Source organism: Sorex fumeus, unplaced genomic scaffold (genome assembly GCF_029834395.1).
Source record: "Sorex fumeus unplaced genomic scaffold, SorFum_2.1 ptg000047l, whole genome shotgun sequence".
In the NCBI taxonomy this organism is placed as follows: Eukaryota; Metazoa; Chordata; class Mammalia; order Eulipotyphla; family Soricidae; genus Sorex; species Sorex fumeus.
The window spans coordinates 53801293-53827506 of record NW_026606104.1 but is presented as its reverse complement, the minus strand read 5'-3'; the positions used below and the strand labels follow the sequence as shown (position 1 = coordinate 53827506).

General features: G+C 44.8%; 1 protein-coding gene across 2 annotated transcripts; it reads right to left on the bottom strand.

Moving 5' to 3' along the window:
* Nucleotides 1–1691: 1691 nt before the first annotated feature.
* On the bottom strand, nucleotides 1692–13998 carry AKIRIN1 (akirin 1). Of its 2 annotated transcripts, none has more exons than XM_056123354.1 (5): nucleotides 13649–13998; nucleotides 8721–8861; nucleotides 6697–6831; nucleotides 3884–3969; nucleotides 1692–3175 (listed from the first exon to the last, which is right to left on the bottom strand). In XM_056123354.1, exons 1-5 carry the CDS (start codon nucleotides 13872–13874, stop codon nucleotides 2972–2974), a joined length of 792 nt encoding a protein of 263 aa, XP_055979329.1. In that variant the 5' UTR covers nucleotides 13875–13998; the 3' UTR covers nucleotides 1692–2971. The 2 variants fall into 2 exon arrangements, with proteins under 2 accessions (XP_055979329.1, XP_055979330.1); XM_056123355.1 differs by having other exon boundaries at nucleotides 2952–3188; nucleotides 3898–3969.
* Between the last annotated feature and the right edge of the window lie 12216 nt (nucleotides 13999–26214).

Sequence of the window (26214 nt, the reverse complement as noted above, 5' to 3'; positions counted from 1 at the left end):
CACCGCCAGGAGTGATCCCTGAACAGAGAAAGCCAAGAATAAGCCTGAGAACTGCAGGGTATGGTAGAAAAACAACAATTATCATTGCCATAGGAACTTTGATCTCCCCTCTGATCAAGACATAGGTACATAATCCTTTTGCTCCCCTTATGCTTTAAAACTTTACTAAAAGAGGGTAACAACTGGAATTAAAACAGAGGACAATTTTAACTAGCTCAGTAAAAATACCTGTTCTGAGATCACAGGTTCCGATCCATCCTTAGAGGTCTCTGCAAGTTGACATTTTCTCTGAGCACCAACCCACCTTCATAGGATAGATACTTCCTAGCACGGGGCAGTTTTTCAGTTCAAATCCCAAAAATAAGCCTAAGGAAAAACTCTTTAGCTAGTCTAAGGTATGCCTCAAAGATTCCCAACTTATCTCATAGGAATTGTTTTTCCTTTGGGTTAGACCCTGAGCTAGTAATAACAACACATAGCAATGGTCAGGGCTTACTCTTGGCTCTGGCTCAGAGGGCCAATGGGGTGCTGGGGACTGGACCTGGGTTGGCTGAGTGCTAGGCAAGCACCCTACAATCTCAAAACCTAGCTATGGTAGTGTGATCTGACTCTGTACCCCCAAAGGACAAATGTACCATAATGTAACAGATTCTAGAGAGAGGGTAGGAATTTCAGAAATCTACTCTACCTTTAGAAAAATCCAGAAATCATTTAGTACAAATAGGGCTAACACCTGCAAGAGAGAGTGAGCACCAGACGGATTTTTTAAACACGACTTTAGTGTCTGAACCCCATTCCTGGTTAATCCTTTAAGACTTTTTGGGGAGTGGGGGGGTAATGTGGGTTCCCAAACAATGTTCAGGGTGCCTGATGGTCACTCCTGGCAACATTTGGTTATAATGTACAGGACTGAAGGTACATCACTCAGGCCTGGCAATTTGGTGCTGCTCAGACCAGCGATGATGGTGCTCACCAGGATAGCCAGCAGTGCTCAGGGGACCATGCAATGCTGAGAATCAACTCTGGGGTCTCTGAAGGCAAGGCTTGCCTTCCAGCCCTCGGGTTAGCTCCCATTTATGACTTACTTTAGCTTATTTTTCAGGCCATACTTGATAGTCGTGGGGAACCATGCGGTGCCCGTGTCTTACCTTAGGAAGCCAGACCTCCCAGATGCAAAGCATGCACATTAGTCCTGTTAACTAGCTCTAGGACCTCCATTGTTTTGGGACCACTCAGCAACAGTCAGGGGTTACTTCTGGCTCTGCACGCGAGAATTGCTCCTGGCAGGCTTGGGGAGCCATACTGGATCACAGGGATCAAATTCAGGTCAGCCACATACAAGGCCAGCACCGCAGCCCCTGTGGCTCTGGCCCCTATCTCCTAGCCCTTAAGGACTTTGACGGCCCCTACTACTGCCCTTCCCATTGCTTGGGATGACCATCCCACTGTAAGGTGACAGCCACTGCTTCGCTCACCTTCCTAAAACAAATGGGAAACTGGCGGGGAGGAGGGAGAGATGAAACAAACCGCCCTTCAAACAGGAAGTAAAACAATTCTTTAATTATGAAAAGATCACTGCTGGGTTTTTTGCAAGTCTGTATAAATGGTGAACTGAGGAAATGGTTATAGCAGCCTCACAAATTATTTGAATTAAGAAACATTATCACAGTATTAAGAAGGCAAGGTAAACAAATAGCTTAAGTATTTTATTTGTTTGCAACTAAGCTTGTTAACACTATATAATGAAAATGTACAAAGAATAATGTTGCAGTTTTTGGTTAGATTTAAGTCAGACATTCATTAATAAGGAATCTTCGAATGTGAATATTCCAGAAACTTTTCTATACCATCTGATCTGAACAACCGTCTCTGAATATTACCTTACTTTGGAAGGTATTGGCATACATTTGAATTAAACTCAGAATTTTTCAAAATAAGCCCTAATTTAAAAAACTATTCTATATTCAAACTAAAAGAATTTTAATAGAACTTTCTTTTCCACAAACAATAATAAAGGAAACAAGGCATTTTGTAAAATGTGGTCCTGAACAAGTCACAGTAAAAAATAAATGCATACTTAACTTCCACCTCCTCAAAACAGAGGCTCCTTTCTGTTCCACAGCCTTGGAAGCAAGGTGCAGAACAGTCTAAGCAACTTCGGGTAGGGGGTTGCCAAAACAAAGCTCAAGCAGTCGAACACGAACACCTCTTTTGAAAGTCGGGAGAACCTGATCAAAGGACCCCAATTCTACTAATAACTGATACAGAAGTGAAATGGCTCCTCCCAAGTAGCAGTGCCCCAAGGGCCTGGCCCAGCCCCGTGCTCACCCTAGTTTAGGCTCCAAAGCAAACCCTGATGCTCCTGCTCCAGGGGAGACATTTTCTTTTCAGAGGTTCAGTGTGTGAATGAGGTGAGCACAGACTCCACGTGGGTATTTTAAGGCTTGGAGTCACAGCATTTTTCTAACGAGGGCTAGGCAGAGTTCACTGTGTCAAAAGGCCCATCCCCAGATGGTTCTAACTCCTCACCACTCAATTGTAGATCTAGGACCACAGACCTTTGCTATGTCATCATAATCACATCTAACGTCCATCCTAACTTATAATTCGTATTCTGTGCCTGGAAAAAGTCCCTGTATTTAACAATTATACCTACACAGAAAACAATCCACTGTTACAACTTGTATGGTCACAAAACATTAAAGATCGTCTGTAGATCAAGCTAATGTCTTTAACCATAATTGTCGTGCATCAAATTCACAGCCAGAATCCCCAAGTTCAAAATAATTTGCACAATACAAATAATAACTTAAAACACACATACACACATATACACACACTCGCGCACACACTTCTTACAGAGCTGTGCTTGGGGAAACTCCATTTGCTGAGTGCCACTGAGGGCATATTTTACTAAACTGCTGCTCCAGGGATTTTGTTTGGAAAATCTATCACAGTAGGGCACAGCTGTTTATTGGATGAGCAGAAAAGAAAGATATGCTTGTGGCAACCAGAAAGTTTTAAGGTCTTTCAAGTTGTATAAAATGGACCTGCAGAAACATTTAAGTGTTCTCAGGATGCAAAGTTGGAGCTGAAATGTGATATCAAACCAGTTGCAAAAAGTGTACAGCAGCCATCTCTTGAGGTCGAACCTGGTACCCAGATATGCAAGAAGCTTCAGGACACATCTACAGATTAGGAATAAAAAAAATAAGAATGTAAGGATGACTAATTACAAATGCAACAAGCTTATGTTTTGAGTAACTGTTTACATCTTGCCTAAACAAGTATTTTATTTCTTTTTGGGTCACACCCGGCGAAGCACAGGGGTAGTCCTGGCTCTGGACTCAGGAATTACTCCTGGCAGTGCTCGGGGGACCATATGGGATGCTGGGAATCGAACCCGGGTCGGCCGCGTGCAAGGCAAATGCCCTACCCGCTGTGTTATCGTTCCAGCCCCCGAAATAAGACGTTTTAGAGTTGAGAAATTCTGATCACATCTGATAAGCAAACTTAAAGAATCATCTTTTGTGAATTAATAATTGCAGCTATCTTTCTGGGGGAAAAGCAGAAAAAAATTGGCACTGGAGTCGAAACTACTTAAGTTTTCAATCCTGGCTGACCCACTAATTATTGAGACTGGGAAAAACCTCTAAGTGCTATCATTATTTGAAAAACAGGGCTAGTCATATTCCTCCTTCAGGAAGTTACTGCAGATTAAATAAACATCATCAAGATTTTAGGTCTTAACACACACAGTTCTGGGCATCTATGTATTCTTTAGATGTTAGCTATTGTATCTAATAGGAAATTTTAGGTTAGGAGATAAGACAATGTCAAAATCTTGTTTTCAAAAGTAATCAATTTAAAAAAAACCAACTACTTGGCAATACTTACAGCTTGTTGGCCTTGTCCCATATCGTCGCATAATCTGATCATGTGTGAATTTCACAAAAGATTCATATTGTTCTGTGAGAGGAAAGACAATACATACTATTCCTAGAACCACCTCCTCTTCACCCACCACCTTCCAAAAGACTCCTGTCCCAGAACCACGGCGAGCTTCCCAGTTTGACTTAGCCTTCTCGGGTCCCTCTTGTCATGGCCACTTCAAAACCATGACTTCCTCTTAGATTCCAAATCCTTTCCGAATAATCTAGCTCCTCTCATAACTCCTAGGACTGGCTCAAGACATACAGATATGCTCACTACTACAGGTTATCAAATTTCAGGAAATCACCAAAGGACATGACATTTGATTTTTTTCTATATTCTACCTTTCCAATAAATTTCAACATACACAGGACTGAGGACTGCAGATCAGTACTAGAGCACCTGCCTTGCATGCTTTGCATGTAGAAACCCTGGACTTGATCCCAAGCACCACAAAAATACATTCCAAAAGAACACATTTGAGTCAGAGGTGGGGTGGCTTAGAAGACCGTCCTCCTGTTGTTCATCGATTTTCTCGAGCGGGCCCCGTAACATCTCCATTGTGAGACTTCTTGTTACTGTGTTTGGCATATCGAATACGTCATGAGGAGCTTGCCAGGCTCTGCCGTGCAGGCGAGATACTCTCGGTAGCTTGCCCTGCTGAGAAGAGCGATAGCACAGCGGGTAGGGCATTTGCCTTGCATGCAGCCAACATGGCTGACCCGAGTTCGATTCCTCCGCCCCTCTCGGAGAGCCCGGCAAGCTACCAAGAGTATCTTGCCCTCATGGCAAAGCCTGGCAAGCTACTCGTGGCTTAGAAGATTAAAAAAAAAATTCCAGAAGCTAGAGTGGTAGTGCAGTGGGTAGGGTGTTTGCCTTGCATGTGGCCCACCCGGGTTCAGTTCTCAGCAATCCATATGGTTCCCTGTACACTACCGGAAATAATTTCTGAACACAGAGTCAGGAGTAACCCTGAGCTTGTGGCCCTCAAACAAGAAAATTCCATACCATCTACATGTTCCACAAAATGGTTCCACAAATTATCTTTTAATGAAAAATCGATTACATATTTGTTATTATTATTGTTCTGGTTTTGGGGCCACACCCAGAGTGCCAGGGACTAATCCCCAGCTGGCCATATCCAAGGCAAGAAGCTTATCTGCTGTGTTATCTCTCTGGCCCCTATTATCATTATAATTTTTTGGTTGACTTTTTAATTGGAAGAAAGGGGTGCACACTCAGTGGTGCTTAAGGGCTATAGCTCTATTCAGGGGTGACCCTTGGGATGCTCAGGGCAACTTTTTTTTTTTTTTTTGGCTTTTTGGGTCACATCCAGCAATGCACAGGGGTTATTCCTGGCTTTGCACTCAGGAATTACTCCTGGCGGTGTTCAGGGGACCATATGGGATGCTGGGGATTGAACCGCCAAGTGCAAGGCAAACGCCCCGCCCGCTGTACTATCACTCTAGCCCTGCTCAGGTCACCTTACGTGGTGCTGGGAATTCAAATCAGAATGAACAGGATGCAAGGCCTTAACCCTTAAGATTCTCTCTCCAGCCCTTTTAAGAATAGAAAGAAGGTTGTCTGAGATCTGTGAACAGAGAGAAATGACCCAGAGCAGGAATGAACACATTTTGGCAGTGGGAGTGGGCCAGAGCAGGTGGTGCTGGGGGCTGCACCCAGCACAGTACTCAAACCACCATGCAGTGTTGGGGAAGTCAGAGCTTCCACATGGGAGAAAGCACAGGCTCCATCCTCTGAGCCAGCTCCTTGTTCTGATAATTTTGGGGAGGTGTAAAAAGGTGACATACTAGAATCTTTTCTTACAGTATGTATTATTGATATACTTAAGATCAAAGAAGTTCTACATAAAAAAAAACCCATTTAACTTTGCTGTTAGCTAAGTTTAAAGCAGCCTAGCCTATTAAAATTTTGAGGAACAGGTACCAAAGAGACCAGGGATATTACAGGAAGTAAGGTACTTGTCTTGCAGATGGCCATCCCAGTTTTAATAGGCCCAGCTTTGATCCCCAGCACCTCATACAGTCCTGAGCCCTGACAGGAGTAGCACTAAGCATATTTGGGTGTGGCCCCAAACCCTCCACCCAAAATAAATGAAATTTTGAGGAACCATATGATGTGGGTCACCAGATTAGGAAACAGTATTGTTACAGGAAGTTGTTGCATAAAAACTCTCTGATCACAAGTTGTTCTTTTTCGCAAAATAGGTACTACTTTCCAGTCTGAACTCAGATCCTCTCTCTTTCACAAAAGCTTTGCTTATTGCCATCACTAATTAGTGCCTTTGTTCTTGCCTGAGCTGTACTTTTCCAACTTTATATACCTCCAACTCATCAGATGCCTGACTTCCCACATCTATAAACTGAATCCTCACAGGAAGTCAGTGTGTTGACTAGATGCAGTATCTCCCAACCACCTGTTGGGAGTTGAGCACCATCCCAACAACCATCTGTTTACCAGCCAGCCAGCCCAAATAACCTCCTCAACGCCATCATTCATACGTAAAAAAATTCAAAATAAAAACTTGGCTTATCTTGTTACTGAAATGTAAATGAAAAGTTCTTCCATACAACTATAAGTGAAATGTTCACAATCACCAGAAGGGAGTAACTTTAACATAAAAGTCATTAAACCTTCCTGCATTAAGTACTGCCAATCGTACTTCTCTAGCTAAGTGTCATTGAAATGGTTTTAAATCTTACTAAAACCTATAAATAAAAGCAGAACATTGCCTCAGCCTACCTGCTAGCTTGGTATTGAGGATTTGCTCGTACTCCTCCCGAATTTTATCTTCATAGTCTTTTAAGAGACGCTCACAGATTATTCCAACTTGCCGGAGGGTAAAGGTGGGCTGGTCCTTTTTCATCCAGGAGGAGCCTGGCCAGAAGACAAACGATTTACACAGAATATTCTAGTTCTTAGGTTCAGAAGTAATAACTATACAAATAGGCTTAGTATATAAAAACTCATTCCAAAAAGCATTAACTACTTTACGTGAAATGTTTTCAGAAAATCCTCTAAGTTTCTCTTGTTTTACAAAACAAGGTAAAGGTAAGGTGGAAAGTAGAAGGAAGAATGAGACCTAGATATGCCAGCTACATACAGAAAAATAGTTTCGATGTTCTAACAGTCTGAACCAATACTCAATGCCCTTTTGGCAAAAAATTTGAGCCCTAGCACCACATTGTTCCCCAAGTACTGCTGGGAGCAACCTGAGAACAGAGCTGGTGTGGACCAAAAATAAACAAAAATTTAAGAGGCTTGCTATAATCATTAGAAGATCATCACTCATGTATGTGTAAAAGCAACTAAAATGGTACTGTGGGGCCACATAGTACAGGAGGTGAGGTGCTTGCCTTGCATGTGGCCTACCCCTCAGTTCAATCTCAGTTCAATCTCCAGCCCTAGATATGGTCCCAAGTGCCAATATAGGGGGTCACTCATTTTTTAACCACTAGCCCTTCGGGGTCACTCTTGAGCACAGAGCCAAAGAAGAGTCCCCACTAAGTGCCACTGAACGTGTGTGTCCTCTCACCCTCCCCCAAAATTAGAGTATAGTTCCAAATCAAATCGACACCAAGGGGGAAAGGGGGCTGGGAACAGCTACTCAAACAGAAAAGAATGTTCCTTAACATGCACAACCCCTAGATTTTGATATATGGCACAACCACACCCCCTCCCCCAGCACCAAGAGCCAGAATATCCTATTACTGCCCCAAGCACTCAGGAGGGCACTATTTTAGAAACAGAGCAAAAATTCCCTTTGGAGGTGAAATATACACACGAAAAACTAATCACTCAATGCGATCAATTCAGGAGCACTTAGTCTAGTCACAATGTTGTACAAACAATCCCCTTAAGCAGTTTCTCTCCATTCCTCCCTCCTTTCCTCTATATCCTGACCTAACAATTTGTATTCTATAAGGAGACGTTTTTTAATATATAATTTAAAGTCCAAGAGTTATTAAATATGGAATGAAGATTATATGAAATAGAACTGATATAGAATTCAGTTAGTTTATACAGATTTCAAAAAGAATTAGAAAGAAATAAAACCCCCTATTAGGAGTTGAGGCAGACAAGCGTTTCCCACTCCTGCAGATGTTGACTATTTGCAGGGATATGGTAGGCAAGGCCGGAGGCTCAACTATGTGACCACGGACATTTCCTTCAACCCCGAGAGTCTATTTTTGAGCACATCCTCTGACCACCTGTCAATGTTATAGAATAGTGCTGTCAAACGACTTTCTGCAGTGATAGAAACGTCCTATAGTTGTGCTGTCTTAATACCACAGCTACCACATGCCTACTAAGCACTTGACATATGGCCAGTGCACTGGAGAAACAAAATTAATTTTTAAAATTTTAATTAAAAATTAATTAGTCACAAGTGGCTCGTGCTACAGTATTAAGACACTGCAGTTATGGGAGCTAGAAAAACAGTAAAGGGGTTAAGGTGCTTGCTGTGCATGTGGCAGACCCAAGTTTGATCCACAGCATCACACGGTGCTGCCAGGCACGCCCACCCCCCAGACACTGAAGTTCAGGGCGTTCTGCACTGGATGGGTGAAAGCTCAACCAAATCAGTCTAAGGCTTTTTCCAATTTTAGGACACATTAACAAAACTGTATGTTAAGTATTAAAACACGGCACACATCTAACCTGTTTTATTATTTCAGAAAAAATCAATTCTAAGTTAGGAGAACATCACTTAAAGCACCATTTACAAACTCTTAAATGGACTTTGCACACAAATTCATGCTTACCTGGAGAATTAGGTGCTGTGAGTGCTGAGGAGTGAGGGTGACTTTCTGAAGTACCAGCTTCACTCTGATTAAGAACAACTTCTAAATGTCTCCACCTCTGATAACGGCTATATTCTTGTTTAATGTTCTGAAAAATTTGCTCTAATGAAAAAAAAAAAGAAACACATTTAAACATTTACTTTATTCTATCATTTCCTCAAATGCCTTGTCCACCCCCCATGTTTTTAATTATTAACAAGAAAAATGTTTACACTGAATTAAGCACTCCTCCTATAACCCCCAACCCCCAAGATTGTCATAACGTCCTCACATTGCTATTTCAACAATACCCAGAAGAGCAGCTATTTTGGCATAAACCACCGCAAACTTTGCTGGTTTTGGTGGGGGAGGGGAGGAGTGTGTGTGTGTGTGTGTCTGTGTGTGTGAGAGAGAGAGAGAGAGAGAGAGAGAGAGAGAGAGAGAGAGAGACCAGATTGCTGTTTTTGCTGGATAATTAACTAGTACAACATACAAATAGGAAGGGAAAAAAAAAGTTCCCCACCTAACAGGAATCTTTGTGTGTGGGGGGGTGGGAGAGGGGGAGGGTGTTCGCAGGGAACACACCCAGCAATGCTCAGGGGTTACTGCTGACTCTGCACTCCAAAATCATTCCTGAGTCTGGGGGAACTACATGGGGTGCCAAGGATCAAACCCAGGTTGGTTGTGTGCAAGGCAAGCACCCTACTTGCTGTGCTTTCTCTCCGGCATCATGGGAACTATTTTTGATCTACTAGTCTTACAATTTCACAAACTAGGATATTAAGAATGAGTACTTTATCACCCAAGATCTTCTAACAATAAAGCATCTGTCCATATTAAGATCTTTCTGGAAGACAAGAGACATCATTAGGTTCAAGCCTGGACAATGACCAGGTAAAGACCTAAGACTTATTGCTCACAATTGATAACCTGGGCTTAGAGAAGAATTTCTTGGTCCCCCAAGAGGCAGGATTTGGTAGGACTCACATTACTATTCTGGGTCAAGGTAATCATAAACCAAAATTTTTAATGCTATTAAAGGGAGCTCAAAACACACAAACCACTGACTACCTTAAAGCACATTCCTAGAAATAGAAAATTCAAAAGGATGTAGTTAAGTATTCCCTTTAGGGGATAAAAGTGTTTTCCAAAGAGAGTGAGGCTGCCTGCTGGGGATGAGGTGAGGCACTGGAATGATCCAGGTGGGTGGTAGTGGTATAGCCTCTGGTGCAATTTAGTCACTTAAAAAGAAAGGTTTAACAAAAGAAAAAGATTCAATTTCCCACCCCCTGAAAAGGGGGCAGCAAGCCAAAATAAATTTGGAAACCTCTGGGGTAGAATATATGTTTTCACTACAAAATGATAAAGTCATAAAATATGAAAATTATATTACTGTCCCAACTCACATTATTCTAATATTAGAATATATAATACTGCAATAACCACTTTTCAAGGAGGAGAAGTATTAATAATACCATTTTGCTTTTTCCTAGCTGTGTGACCTTGATGAGTCATTCAGATCTTTAGCCTCATTTTTCAATATAAATGTTACATGCCTTCTGGATAGTTGTGATACCCCAAATTTGAAATATTGACAATGCTGCAACAATTAATACAGTCCAGGGACTAACATGACCTCAAAATAGCTCTAAATACAGATAAATTCCTAACTCTCAGCCTAAATGCTGGAATAATGTAGAATGACAAAGCCTTAGGAATACTAGGACGGAGCAGGAAAAATAGTACAGCAAGCAGGCAGGGCGCTTGCACTGCATTCACTTGGCGCAGGGTCAATCTCAACACTCTATAACCCCACTCCCTCAACGCCCCCCCCCCCCCGCGCCCCACCCCCCATTCCCAGAGTGATCCCAAAGTGCAGGAGTACAGCGAAGCCAGGAGTAAGCCCTGAGCACAGCAGGCTATGGCCCCAAAACAAACAAGATTATGATGGGGTCTGGGGTAGAGAACTCAGTAAGAGGTGCTTGCTATGTGCTCAAACACAATTTCAAACCCTGGACACCACAGGACCTGGCCCAGCACCTGCCCCTCGATGTGGATTTGGCGACTCCAGCAACACCGCATCACAGGCAGGACCCCAAACTTTGAACAATCTGCTCCAGCTGGATGGAGTATCATCAGGAGCGGCCCCTACACGCTGCTTAGGAGCCCCTCACTCGGCAACAACAAAAAACATCCTATCATGTTCACATCCTAGATCCCTGAATTTATCTAGTCTTCACCTTTAAACTGTTTACTCTCCAAGCACATAGTGGCCAGATTCAATAGAAGGATGTAAGGAAAGACACAGACTTGAAACAAGAAAGGACAAGTATGAGGACAATACTTAGAACAGAAGCTCTTTGATAAACCTTTAACCGCCTGCTGTACGGCAAAGTGAACAAATGAAAAGAACTTGGGGATAGCAGAACTAGCAAGTGCAAGAATCAAAACATGGCATTCACAAGAGGGGGGAAAAAGGAAATAAATGTGAATGTCTTCCCAAGAAAGGAAAATAGAAAAATACATTTCAAATAAAGAAAAAAATTGGGGGGAGGGGGTGGGCACACTAGAGGTGCTCAGGGACCGAACCTGGGTGCGCCACAAGCAAGGCAAACACCCTGCCCTCTGTACTATTGCTCCAGCCCTGCAAAATGTCTTTATAATGGTGGTTAATAATTTTTAATTCTTGCCTGACATCTTTGAGATAGTGCTTCTAGGTTACTATCAGGATACTTCAATCCTCTAATGATTCTTCACTACAAAACAAAATCCAAACTCTTAAACATGACATTTCATGCCTTCAAAGATTTCTGCCCCAAATGATTTTTTTTTTCAGTTTCATCTCTACAATCCAGTTGCACTAAACTATTCTTAACGTGTGGGTTTTCAAGACTTTGCTCAAAAAGTCTGTGTTTGAAAAGGAACGGTATTTTCCCCCAATATTATTCACGACCGACCTAAAATGTTTCCGTGACCTGGAAATTATTTCTCAACATTCTTTAGCTGCTCTGCATCTAGTCAGTCTATGTTTACAAACTCCCTGAGACTAGCAACCCTCTTCCATGACAGGTACCCACCAAGTTCACTCAAGCCAAGAGAATTTTACAGGGCTTCCCACAAAAACTACTGTAACACCTTTTTTAAAGTGAAATAAAGTTAATTTCTTAGCCATTTCTGAAAGAACTTTACAACCTCTGGGCTAACTTATTCACTTTCTCTTTCTTGATAGAACCACATGCCAGTAAGCTAAGAAACAAGCAATCAATCTTGACAAGTATTCAAAACATAATAATATAAAACAACCAAGAAGCAGGTCTGCATTACCTATGCAAAAATTAAATTTTGAGATAAAATAGTAACACCATGAAACAGTACTCTGACATATTTAAATTTCCAAATATAATCAACAATCATTTACTACACTGTATTTGCTACAGTCTAGAGGGCAGTGTTGGCAGAAATGAAAACATCTAGATAGGGGTAAATATCAACTCTGCTTTGCAGGAGAAAGACCAGAAAGAATATGACTATTCTGGGATATCTGTAGCAGTGAGTAGAAGGAAAAAAAAAAACGGTTCTTTTAGAGTACATCTATGTCCCCTGCTTTTGAAAGGCTCTTTACAAAGAACTTTTGCAAACATTATCTCATTCAGTACATAAGGCTTTGCAACATTAATTGGTCAAGGAATTTAAAAGTAGAACAAAGTTCCTTATGGGGCAGGGTTAGGCTGATAGTGGATGGGAGACGTCAAGGAAAGACGGTCCTGGAGTTACCCAACAGAAGGGGAAGCACCATGGAAGGCAGGAATGCACGCACAAGGCTGGGGAGAAAAGCAAAGGAATGTTTTTTGGGGAAAAAAGTCTGACAGGCCTGAATAAAGCAGCTGTGCACACGAGGAAGGATATCTAGTGATTGGGGTAGTGCCCGGAGACTGCGGAAATCTTGATGCAAGAAGCTTGAAATATCCATTGTGGCTGTGCAGAGGAAGAAGGAAATCGAGACCCAGACCCTGGTAACGGAGCTGAAAAGGGTGGGGGGGAAATCATTTTAAAGCCAAGCCAGGTCTTCTACTCGCACTGGGGTAATAGAAAAACAAAGAAACGACTTGTCAAAGTCCCGTTTTGAGATTTCCCCCGTTTCCAGCAGGCCTTTAAAAACAGCTAAATATTGTGATGCGCTTTCTCCTTCACTTGCACAATGGCTGTGTGTGTTGTGTGTGTGTGTGTGTGTGTGTGTGTGTGTGTGCGCCTTTCCCCCTGCCCTCCGTTATCTCGTCCCTTCCCTGGGCCAAGGTGGAATCTCCGATTAGACCGAGTAGCCCGTGTCTCAGGGAACAGTCGAACCCGTGCCCACCGAACCTCAGGATCCGGACGGATTCGTCAATTCCAGCCGGAGAACCACCGGGTCCCGGCCACCTAGAGCACAGGACAATGGCCACACGGTGGAAGGGCACGCCGGTCCCGGGCAGAGTCGGGCTGGCATCGGATTCCGCTGACTTGGGCCGCACCCCGCCCCCCCCCCCCCCGCGGCCGCCCCCCACCCCCACGCTCCCGGCCGGCCGGCTCCGTGAGCAGAATAATCCCATTTTCCCGGGGGGCGCCTCGAGTGCGGGGTCGTCGTCCCCCCCCTTCCCCGCCGCTAGCTCAGCGCCGGGGAAAGCCGAGAACCGACCTGGTGGCCCCCCTTGCCCATCCCGGATGTCCCTCATCCCCGGAAGCGACCAGGCCCGGCCGGCGGCACCCCGGGCTCCCTCTCCTCGGGACCGAGACGGGGTCCGCGGGGGCGCGGGTCTCGCGTCCGCATCACGCCCACCCCGGGCCCCGCGCCCCACCCCCACCCCCGAGGAGGAAAGGAAGAGAAAAAAACACGCCCGGGGCTGGCACGGTGCCAAGGCCGCGGCGGAGGTTACCCGGGGTGGGGAGGCGCCGCTCGCCGCCGGGCGGGCCGGGCTGCTGCAGAGGCGGCGGCGGGGTCTGCGCGGCGAACAGCGGCGGCGGCGGCGGCTCGGCGTCCGGGGGCCTGAGGCCCGGCGCGGGGCCGGGCAGAGGGGCGCAGCGCCGCCGCTTCGGGGAGCCGGGGCTCAGCAGCGCCGCCTCGAACTCCATCGGCCGCTTCAGCGTCGCCCCGCACGCCATGCCGCCGACGGGCCGGGCACCGGAGCCGACGCGGCTGGAACTGCGGCCCAACCTCCGGCTCCGCCGCGGAGCTCCCCAGCCGAGCCGGCTCCAATGGCGCCTCCGGCAGCCGGCAGCCGCGCTGGCCCCGCCTCCTGTGACGTCACGGCCGCGGCCACCGCCCGGCGGAGGTGGGGAAGCCGGAAGAGCGCCGCTCCGGGAGGGCGCGCGGCCGCGGCCGGCCCGCGGCGCCCCCCGCGGGAGCCGTGGAACGGCCGGGGCGGGAGCTCGGTCGCCTAGCAACCGCGGGAAGGCCCCCCCCACCCCCGCCGCCCGCGCCGGCTCCCCTCTCCCGGCTCCCCCGCCCCCCAGCGCCCTCCGACGCGTCCCAAGCCTCGGCTCCGGGGGCGGGGGGAGGGGGACCCGAAGTTTCCGCACCTGCGCGGCTTGGTTTGGGGGGGCGGGGAGGGGAGAGCTTGAAGGGGCCGGGGATCATCTGCTCCCTGTCGCTCTAGTTCCCAGGGGAAAGGCAGGGGTGATTCTGGAAGGTCCTCAAGGCCATTCCCCGGGCTCCCGGGAAGTCCCTGAGACGTATCACGAGCGCTGAGGATGGGCTTTAAGCTCGCTGACCCCAGGAAATTGGGTACCAAACTGTGCATGTGTTTGTGGATGGATGAGCCCTACCTTTCCCAGATCTTCAAAGGAGGGGTCTGTTTCTCCAAAAAGTTACAAAACATGGGGGGAGGTACAAGAGATAGGCCGCTATCTTTCAGATTTAAAAAAAAAAAAAAGCAGGTAAGGTGCTTGTCTTGCATACTGCTGACCCGGGTTCCATCCCCGGCATCGCTTGTGGTCCCCCAACCACCACCGGGAGTAACTCCTGTGTGCAGAGCCAGGAGTAAGCGCCGAGCAACGCCGGTGTGGCCCTAAAACTAGAAATAAAATAAAAAGTTGCAAAACAAAAGGAAAACAAGCTTAAAGCGTCCAAGAATGGTGTCAGAGAGCTAAGAACCTCTGCTGATTTGCTGTTCTCCGCTTGTGACCTGACAGTCTAGGTTCTTTCCTGCTCTCTCCAACTTTTTTACAGCTGTGCAGGTTAAAGTGCCTTTCACATTCTGGAGCAATAACAGGAGCATTGTACTTTCCGGAACAGAACTATGTGCTAGTGTATAACTAAGAAGCAGACTTAATGCTTTCAATAAATGTCAAAGGGATCTACAATTCTCTCAAGTGGTTAAAACCTTAGCTATGTCTCAGTGATGACATGCCCGCTGGTATCTCTCTGCTTCAGCGTAGCTCAGCGATTTCCTAGGACAACTCAAACTTCAGACACTCTTTTCTAATTGAGTAGTGTACCTTAATAGGTACATACCACTTCAGCCCCTTCTTTCCCTTTTATGTTGGTTGTCTCTGGTCCTTACTCTGGAAGTGCTCGAAGGACCATGTAGGATGCTGGGAACTGAACCTGGGTCAACCTGTGCAAATCAAGTTCTCTACCCAACATATTATCTCTCTTGCCCTCATGATATCTTTTTTGTGTTTGTTTTGATGTTGTGGGTTGTTTTCAGAGGGGCCACACCCGGCGGTGCTAAAAGATTACTTCATGCTCTGTACTCAGAAATCACTCTGGCCAGGTTCGGGAGACCATATTGGATGCTAGGGATCAAACCGGGGTCGGCTGTGTGCAAGGCAAGTTCTTTCCCAGATGTACTATCACCCTCTGCCCGCGGTATCTTTCAGTATATCTTGTTATATGAGAGAAATTATTCATCTGGGAACATGACCCCGTATCACCATGTTCTAAAAGAAATCTCATGCGGTTTTGTTAGGAAGCAGCAATTATTAAATCAAGAGGATCTAACAACACAGAACCTAGACACCACACACACACACACACACACACACACACACACACAGAAGATTTGAACAAATGTAAAAGTGAAAGTCTCATGGATTTGGTACTTCTTGTATGTTTAGTAGAAACCAAGGCCATAAAAAAATAATCAAGTCTAGGTGAGAGAGAAAGAGAAAGACACACAGAGAGAGAGAGAGAGAGAGAGAGAGAGAGAGAGAGAGAGAGAGTGCTCAAGGCTGAGTGGCACTTTGCATTCAGGAGGTCCCCTGCACACCACTGGGAGCAACACTTGAACAAAGCCAGGAATACTGGGTGTGCCCCCCGAAACAAAAAGAAATAAAAGAGAGAAAGAAAGAGAGGGGGGGGAGGAAGGAAGGAAAGATAGAAAGAAAGAAAGAAGGAAAGAAGGAAAGAAAGAGAAAGAAAGAAAGAAAGAAAGAAAAGAAAGAAAGGGAGAGAGAAAGGGAGGAAGAAAGAAAGAAAGTAAGAGGGAGAGAGAAAGAAAGAAAGGAGAGAGAGAAAGGGAGAAAGAAGGAAAAGAAGGAAGAAATAAACATCCTAGTGATGGTTGTTTTTTAAAGGTTTTCTCTAATGTGATCCAAGGAAGTTGTTTTCTTGTTATAAACTGATCCAAACTTAGACCTTGGAAGGTTTGAAAGCATGTCCCTTGGATACAGTCATTCTAAATAATATTTCTAGCTAGGGTTTTCCAAGTGCTTTGATACTCTTATCTGTCATCCTTTAAAACTTCCGGCATGCCTTTTAAAACTAATGTTTTAAAAACAGGAAGTTATAATTTGTTTACATGTCTGACTATGCTTCAAACTATAAATTCTTTGAGAGTTATAAGCAGGCCTCATTCCTCTGTATTTCCCCATCCTGAGGACAATATAGGGGTAGGCACAGAATAAATAATGGTTCGATGAATAAATGGTTAATTATTTCGAGGCTGCTCTCTGGCTCCTTGACAGCTGATTGTCTACATTGCTGAACGAGGGTGGATTCAGATGATTCAGCAACCAAACAAGTAGGTGGTATATCCTATCGTAAGTTACAGTTGACAGTGGCCCAACCAGAGGGTGTCCTTGACGGAAGCAGATGGGCTGCTCTGGCAGCAATATAGTGTAGTGGTGTCACCAAGGGCCCAAAAAGAGATGGCGATACTTTCCAATGAGTAAAAAGCTTTGTCATGGGTCATGCAATGGGAAAAGATAATTCAAACTGAAAAGAAACTTTATCCCCAAGTAAGGAGTGCTGTGATTTTTGTTCCCTGAGTAAGGGGAAATGTTCAGTGCAAAGGCCAGCATCATAGGATATAGAAGTGGGGTTGGAACGGCTCATGTACAGCTTCCTGCTATGCTGTGTAATGTTCCCTTCACATTCTGCCATGGGCAGAGAATTCAATGTTAAAATAAGTTCCGGGTCACTCTAGGTCAGCTTAGGCTACAACTGCAGAGGTTCTGAGGGCAGGCCTGAACTGCTTCTGGAGTTTCAACCCTTGGCTGATGCATTTGTAGATGCATTTAAGGGTGAATTGAAACCCAGCTGTTGACGCCATTAAAGATCCCCCCTCCCTTTCTCTCAATCTTACTCTAAGATTAATGTATCACTTTGAAGATTTTAGTTTTAGGATACAAACTATGGTATCACGATCCTCTTAACTAGCCACCTTATCCCAAGTTCAGTTTGCCTTTGCATAACCAGACACTTGATGAGTCATACACATGCATACACACAAACACATCACTAAGTGCCTTCCATGTGCCGAGCACTATATGACTGTCATTGAGGATACTTAATACGAAAAGAGATGTGTACCTTCCTCCTTTAGAGGAAGTTCCTTCCGCCAGTCCTTTAGAGATGGCAAGCATTAATCAAATAATCGCAACAGCGAATATATAATCACATGGTCCCCCAAGCACTGCTGGATTTGGTTCCCCACTCATCTCTCCCCACCCACTCTGCAAATAATAAAAATTTAAAGATGAGGTAGGGATCTATAAAACTAAAAACTGTTTGGAGAGGCAAAATGCCACTGAACCAAGAAGTGTGTGGGAAGACAAAATATATTCTGAAAATGAGTCATACTGCCAGCTCAGGCGAAAGGGCAGACCCCAATGAGAGAGTCTTGTAAAGACAAGAACCTAGAACCGGGGTGTAGGTTGGAACTGGCTTCCTTTCCTGCAAAGGACCAACCTTGCCCCAGTCTGAGAACAATGGCTCCCCTCAATCCAGGGTCCAGCTCTCAGGCTGGTCAGTCAAATGGTTCGCAGGTGCAACTTGTCTTAGTGAGGCTGGCTTGTCTTAGTGAGACTTTATTTATTTTGGTTTTGGGGCTGCACCTGAAGAAGCTCAGGAGTTACTCCTGTCACTGCACTCAGGAATCATTCCTGGCGGTGCTCAGGGGTGATAAGGGATGCCAGGATCAAACCTGGTTCAGCCACTTGCAAGGCAAGGGCCCTACCCACTGTACTAACTCTCCAGCACTGGCAGGACTTTAATGTTCATGGCATGCAGGGGTGCATGCAGATTTTATAAGACCTGAGTTCTACAGACATGCACGTACTTTGCTGAAAACAGAGTGAAAGGAAGGAGAATGAAAAGAGAGGGCAGGAGAAAGGGAGGAAGGGAGGGAGGGAGGGAAGAGAAGAAGAAAGGGAGGGAGGGAGAGAAGGATGAGTGAGCAAGAGGGAGGTGTTGAAGGACAACAAATTAAATATGGAAATCAGCAAAGAGTCTGTCCAGATGCTTGTTTAGCTAATAATATTAAAACATAAAACACACAAATGTGCTCCAGCTCTGAGTCATTTCCCTGGGACCATGTGTGAATTCTTTAACATTCCCAGATAGGGGTATTTCTATCATAGTGGACCCCATGAAAGTGCAGTCGAAGATTTAAGATTATGTTTATTTACTGGTATCAGCAACTGTCTGACCCAGGGTTAGGTAAAGTAGGCTAAATTGAGGCTAGAGGGCTGGAGAGACAGTACAGTTACTTGCTTTGTAAGGAACTTGCTTTGTATGTGGTTGACCCGAGTTTGATCTCCAACACCCTGTATGGTCTCTTGAGACTGCCATGAGTGATTCCTGAGTGCAGAACCAAGAGTAAGCTCTGATCACCATTGGATGCAGGCCAACCCTCCAAAAATTGATATCTGTAATAAAAGTAAAGAGGATACCATCTTCCATAATCCCCCAGAATTTTTTTCCCCCAAACTTTTCCAGAGTTTTTCTGTATCTAGGGCCAGAGAGATAGTACAATAGAAAGGGCACTCGCCTTGCATGAGGCTGACCCGGGTTCCATCTCCAGAACCCCAGATGGTTCTCTAACCCCACCAGGAATGATCCCTGAGCACAAACCCAGGAGTAAGCCCTGAGCATGGATGGGTATAGATTCCCCCAAAGCAAACAAAAAACCCAAATCAAAAAAGGGTCATTTGCATTCAAATTTCCTTCTGTGTACCTTTCACCCACAATCCATCAACCCACTTGAATCTGATTTCTTCTCTTCCCATTTTGCTACAACAGGTGAAGTTGGAAAGTAATGTATGTTTCCAAGATACTGTATGGGAACAAAATTTGTCACTCCAAAATATCTCCAGTATAAGGATTATTTTGAGTTGTTTACTACTTTTTTGAGGGAGGCTAGGGTTGTAAACAATGCTTAGGGGTCTCTGAGCAACCTGATACGCAGACAGGATATGGAATATGGGGGGACCAGGGTCACAAACTATGATACTTAAGGGACCTTGTGGTGAGGGATAAAACTCAGGACCACATTGTTTTTTTTTTTTATTTATTTATTGAATCACTGTGGGAAAGGTTACAAAGCTTTCAGGTTTATGTCTCAGTCATGCAAATATCAAACACATTTCCCTTTACCAATACTTATTTTTTACCATGAAGAACCCCAATAAAACCCCACCCCCCACCCCTCCCCGTCCCTGTGAGGCAGATGAATTCTAGTTAACACTCTATCTGCTTTGATTAGATTCATTGTTTCAATAAAAGATTCACCACTATTATTTAGAGTTTACCCCCCCCCCCCAAATCAGACATGCTGAAAAAGCATTGTGAAGTGATTTGCTTTCTACGGCTGGGTTCAAGAATTAAATGTTGGTTTTGGATTTCTGCTCTTTTACCTATTGACCCTGGAAGTATTTCTACTGAAAGTCAGATAGTTAAGAAATTGGTTTCTGTGTTCTGGAGTCCTGGCCGTGCTGGAGAGCCACTCGCGGGGGGCAACCGGTGGCCTCGGTAGGGCGTGAAGGGCGGAGCGAAACGCCCCCCTTCCCATGAGGTTTTAGTCGCCCCCACACTCCCGGCTCATACCTGCTGTCCACAAGGCTCCCATGTGGCCGCCATCTTTCTTTCCAGAGAGGAGAGGGCGAATGGGGCAACACCCTTTCCCCTCCGGCAGACTTGATGGCCTGGATCAATGCATAGTCCGTTCACTTTTCTGCTCCAAGCTGCTGGGTTCTGCATTAAGTCCTTGTGCTTCTGGGGCCGTGGCCGTGCTGGAGAGCCGCTCGCGGGGGGCAACTGGTGACCTCGGTAGGGCGTGAAGGACGGACCAGAACGCCCCCCTTCCCATGAGGTTTTAGTCGCCCCCACACCCCCGGCTCATACCTGCTGTCCACAAGGCTCCCATGTGGCCGCCATCTTTCTTTCCAGAGGGAGGAGGGCGGAAGGGAGCAACACCCTTTCCCCTCTGGGCAGAAATGATTGCCTGGATTAACGCATAGTCCTTTCACTTTTCTGCTCCAAGCTGCTGGGTTCTGCATTAGGTCATTGTGCTTCTGGGGCTGTGGCCGTGCTGGAGAGCCGCTCGTGGGGGCAACTGGTGGCCTCGGTAGGGCGTGAAGGGCGGAGCGAAACGCCCCCCTTCCCATGAGGTTTTAGTCGCCCCCACACTCCCGGCTCATACCTGCTGTCCACAAGGCTCCCATGTGGCCGCCATCTTTCTTTCCAGAGAGGAGAGGGCGAATGGGGCAACACCCTTTCCCCTCTGGCAGACTTGATGGCCTGGATCAATGCATAGTCCGTTCACTTTTCTGCTCCAAGCTGCTGGGTTCTGCATTAAGCCCTTGTGCTTCTGGGGCTGTGGCCGTGCTGGAGAGCCGCTCGTGGGGGGCAACTGGTGACCTCGGTAGGGCGTGAAGGACGGACCGGAACGCCCCCCTCCACATTGTTCCATAAGAATCTATAGGTATGGGGCTGGAGTGATAGCACAGTGGGTAGGGCGTTTGCCTTGCACCTGGCCGACCCGGGTTCGATTTCCAGCATTCCATATGGTCCCCTGAGCACCGCCAGAAGTAATTCCCGAGTGCAGAGCCAGGAGTAAGTAACCCCTGTACATCACCAGGTGTGACCCAAAAAGCAAAAAAAAAAAAAAAGAAATTTACAGGTATGTCCCTGGTGGCCTCCAGCACTCCTGAGAAGGTCCCCAAAACAAAACAAAACAAAAAGAAGTTAGGAAAGAAACACAAAATAAATTAATAAATGCTAGAAATTATTCATAAGGATAATGCTGAAATTAGTAAACTGGAACACAAACTAATAGTGGAAAAAAATGAACATACTGGGCCAGAGAGATGGTTCAATGGATGAGTGCATGGTTTGTATGCAGGATCCCAGATTTGGTCCCTGGCACCAACCTGGTATCCTGAGCACTAAGCTGGCACATAACTCCCCACCCCAACAATGTAGAGTATCACAATAACTAAGGAAAAGAATAAACAAACCTGATAATTTGTTTATTGTTTTGGGACCATACCTTATGTGTTGGGATATGGGGTTACTCCCAACTCCTGGAAATGTTCAGGGGACTCTGTAGTGCTCTGAATTGAACCCAGGGTATAGTGTGTACCCCATCCTTTGAAACAATTCCTGAAGTTTTAAAATTTGCTTTGTTTTGTTTTTATATAGGGTGACACGCTGTAATGCTGGTGATGTGTATACTACATCCAGTTCCTGGAGGTGCTTGAAGGACCACGTGGTGCTGGGATGCATGTACTCTAGTCCTTTGACGTGGTCCCTGGTCTCTATACAAAAATTCTTCAATGCTATAAAGCAGAATTCAGTAACATGTTAAAAGGAGTCTATACCATGACCAAGTGAAATTTACTCCTAGAATGCAAGGATGGTTCAACATAAAAATATTAATCAATATTATATATCACATTAACCAAATGAAGAAAAGGCTCATACTGATCATCTCAATATATTTTTAACTATTTAGTTTTTAATTAAAAAAACCCTAGAATGTATTATTAGATACATTTTATTTTATTTATTTTTGTTTGTTTTTGGGTCACATTCACTAGTGCTTAGGGCTCTCTCCTGACTCTGTGCTCAGGAATCACTCCTGGCAAGCTCAGGTTTGGTGCCACGGGTTGAACCCAGGTAGTTCACATGCAGAGCAAGAAATAGATTCAGGTCTGTGGTCAACATTGTAATTTCTTACATGCTGACAACTGTCCAAATTGAGATGGACTGGTCATTGTCCACTTGAAATGCTCGAGCGGGCCCAGTAACGTCTCCATTGGAGACTTTGTTGTTACTGTGTCTGGCATATCGAATACTCTCAGTAGCTTGCCGGGCTCTCTGAGAGGGGCGGAGGAATCGAACTTGGGTCGGCCATGTTGGCTGCGTGCAAGGCAGACGCCCTACCCACTGTGCTATCGCTCCAAACTTATAGATTTTGCTGGTGATGCCTGTGAACTGGAGCTGACACATAAGAATGACAAAGCATATAGCTGAGTGGCCTGGTTTTATTTTCATTAATTTTGGGCCCCACCCAGCTGTCCACCTGAAATATCAAAAAAAAATCTTTGATAATTTTTTTCATGAGAAACAGGTTTATAATTGTTTCTATAGACACTCTTCTAAGTCTTCTGTAATAGTTGCTGAATTGGTTTCTCCTTCAGTATGAGATCATGATAAGGCTGCTGTTTCAGGTTGAGAACTTTCAATTCCATGAGTTACTGAAGAGGTATCAGTATTTCCTGGTGGAATTTCCTGCCATACTTTGTCATTAGGATTTAAACCATTTCCTTTATATGTTACCTGCTTTCACATGACTGATCCTATTTCAATACCCAGACACTACATATGATCTGGAGCCCTGACAGTTGATCATCAGAAAAAAAATCAATAAAATTCAATATCAATGATAAAAACCTGAAAATAAGAGGAACAGAACTAAATTATCTGAACATCACTTGATCATTTGATCACTTGACATCCTGTTACTCATCAATTTGCTCGAGCAGGTGCCAGTAATGTCTCCATTCGTCCCTATCACGTGCTAGTGTAGCCCAGAGTTGTCTGCTAGCTCCAGGAACATGAAGAGCCTCAAACCGATCGTTCAGGGTCTTGACAAAGAAGTCTGACCATCTCATAGGTGGGTGGCCATGTGGTCTTTTGACGTCCCACGGAATCCAGTTAGTAATGGTTCTAGTCCAGCCGTCATCTCCAAATTTCATTACGTGTTCAGCCCATCTAATTTCGATGCCTTGGCCAACGAGACAGCATCCCTGATTCTTGACCATTGACCCCTGATTCTTGACCATCGATGGAGGTCAGAACTCCGGAGTCTTTCTCTCACTTGAGTGAAATGTGATACTCCAAGCATAGCTCTTTCGATTCCTCTTTGGGAGACCCGAATAGCGTTCTCATCCTATTTTCATAGGGCCCAGGTCTTTGAGGCGTGTGTTTTTTTTTCTTTCTTCCTAATCCCCAGCTTTATTAAAATGTAATTGATACAGGACATTGTACAATGTAAGGTGTTACAACAGTGATAATTTGACATATTCATAGACTGTAAAAAGATTTTCTCAATAGCGTTAACAAACACCTTCATCATGTAGCAGTTACTTCTTCTTTATGCTGAGAACATTAAAACCCTACTCTTTTGGTAGCATTTGAGTATCTGGCACAGTATTATTAACTAGAATCCCCTAGCTATACATTATATCTCCATACTTCTGAATTTTGCAGCTGAAGTTTGAACTCTTTGACCAAAAGCTCCCCATTTCCTCAACTTCCTATTACTCATCACTTTACTTTCTCTATGATGTAGGTTCCATGTATAAATACCATCATACAGTGTTTACCTTTCTCCTCTAATTTCTCACTTGTCCTAATGCCCTCAAATCCATCCAACTTGTTTCAAATGGCAGTTTTGGGGCATATGTTAATGAAGGAAGAACAGTGGAATCGAAGAGATGTGCCCAGAGCTGGAGGTTCTTCATCCTCTTAGCTATTTCTTCGACTCTCTTAAAGGCGTTCCACGCCGCTCTCTTCCTCCTGTGCAACACAGTTGTCAGGACATTTGTCATGTTGACTTCTCGATGGAACCTTGGGATGGAACCTTGTATTCAGACAGGTAGCACGTTTAGAGCCAATGGCAGGTTCTTCTGGTGTTCGGGTCTGACCTTGTCTGGGCTGGGTGCTGTTCGCTTCTTTACCGACAAAATGGCGTGTAGGATTTTGGAAGGGAGAACGTTGGGAACGACATGTCCATCCTGCGAAATTTGGTATGTGGGCAGGATCTCGAAGAGATCTGAGTAGAAGTCATGGATAATCTTCTCCATTGCCCTTCTGGAAGATGTGATAGATCTATCACGATGTTGGAGGGCAGTCATCTTGGTCTTGTAGTTGGTCTAGGACAGGCAGGTGTTGCAAATGCTTCTCCTGGCTTCTGCCGCATCTGCCAGCAGTGCTACTCTTCTCTCTTTGAGGTCTTCCTTGATCGTTTCCTGCACTGCTTTGCGAGTTTGGACATTTGCTTGCGGTTACCTGAGGCTTGTGCCAAGCCACATTGGCGAATGAGCTCAAGAGTTTTTGAAGACAGGCGTCTTATTGTGGCTCTCTCTTCCTCCGTGTTCCTCAAACAATCATGGAGGTTCTGAACCAATCGATCGTATTCCTCGTCAATGTTGTCAATGAGTGCATTTTTCCATGTTGCCTCAACAGTGCCAAAGAGCTCACAGTTAGTGGTCATTTTGGGAGTTCTCTTCTTAAACTTTGCAGCCCTTTCTCCCTGCTCCACGAAGTAGAATTTTGCACAAAGGAGACGGTCGTCCGATCCTGTTTGGAATTTTGGGACAACATATCTGAACATAATAGAGATTACATATGAAAATTTGACAGCACACATCATACTCAGTAATGAAAAACTAAAAGTTTTACAATGAATTTTTTGTCAAAATGAAAAAATGTATATCAAGATTAAGTTAACTGGAGTTGAGAGTTGGGTCAAAGGGTTGGAGTGCATACTTCGCATCAGGATCCTCACCAAGGTCTATCCCTGATACTGGTAAGCACCTTAACTCCTGTACTATTCTCTAGCCCAAGAAAATAAGCATATAAGTGAAGGGGAGATACACTCGAGAGGGCCGGAGAAATAGGTGAAAACTAGTTTCATGTTTAAACTATGGTATCTCTTCATCGTAAAGCATCTCTGAGACAAAGGCATTGCTAGAGATCTAAATTGAGGAACTAGGCTGTGGTCCAGTGATAGGGGACCTGCATAAGAATGAGGGTTGGAGCCCAGGCACCTCCCTGCATGCCAAATGTGCCCCTTGGGATCCTGTTTGGGGTTAGACACTGATATTTTTAAAAACTGAATCACAGTGAAATACTATTACAAAGTTGTTCATGATTGGGTTTCAGTCACAATGTTCCAACACTTGTCCCTTCACCAGTGTGCATTTTCTGCCAGCAATGTCCCCAATTTCCCTGTCACCCTCATTCCCACCAGCCTGCCTCTATTGTAGACATTTCTCTCTCTGTCTTTCTGTGTGTGTGTGTGTGTGTGTGTGTGTGTGTGTGTGTGACTCTCTCTCCCTTTAGGCACTGTGGTTTGCAATACTGTTACTGAAAGATTATCATGTGTATTACTTAATCTTCTTTTAGTACTCAGTTCTTGTCCAGAGTGATTATTTTCAACTATCATCGTCATTATCATAGTGGTCCCTTCTCTGTCCTAACTACATTCCCCATAACTTGTGGCAAACTTCCAGCCATGGACTAGTCCTCCTGACCCTTGTTTCTGCTGTCTTCTGGTATTATTCTCATACTATTTTAAAATTTATATCCTGCAAATGAATGTGATCATTCTATGTCATTCTCTTTCCCTCTGTCTTCCTTCCTTCCTTCCTTCCTTCCTTCCTTCCTTCCTTCCTTCTTTCTTTGTTTGTTTCTTTCTTTCTCTCTTTCTTAAGTAGAAAAAAATATACAACATTTTTGTTGAGATAGAAAGGTATAAAAATGATTTTGGAACAGAAAGGGGTAGAGATTTTTTTCCTAATGTATTATGCTCAAAGTTTTCCCCCCTGAATTAAGGGTTTGAGAACCATGGTGAAAAGAGATAAAAGAGACCTTAAAAACAGACAGAAAAAAATGGGGCTGCATGGGAGAGGAGGGAGAGTCATGGAACTCGCTCCCAGGAACTGGAGTAAATTATAAAAGAAAGATTGAAATACATCAATATTCCATTCA

Bases quoted from the DNA above. Each gene is read 5' to 3' on its own strand.
- AKIRIN1 (XM_056123354.1), bottom strand. From the start codon at position 13,874: ATGGCGTGCGGGGCGACGCTGAAGCGGCCGATGGAGTTCGAGGCGGCG. The intron at 6,832-8,720 runs GTAAGCATGAAT...TCTTCTGGCCAG, and splicing joins CACAGCACCTAATTCTCCAG to GCTCCTCCTGGATGAAAAAG. The intron at 3,970-6,696 runs GTAGGCTGAGGC...TTCCTCTCACAG, and splicing joins CCTCAATACCAAGCTAGCAG to AACAATATGAATCTTTTGTG.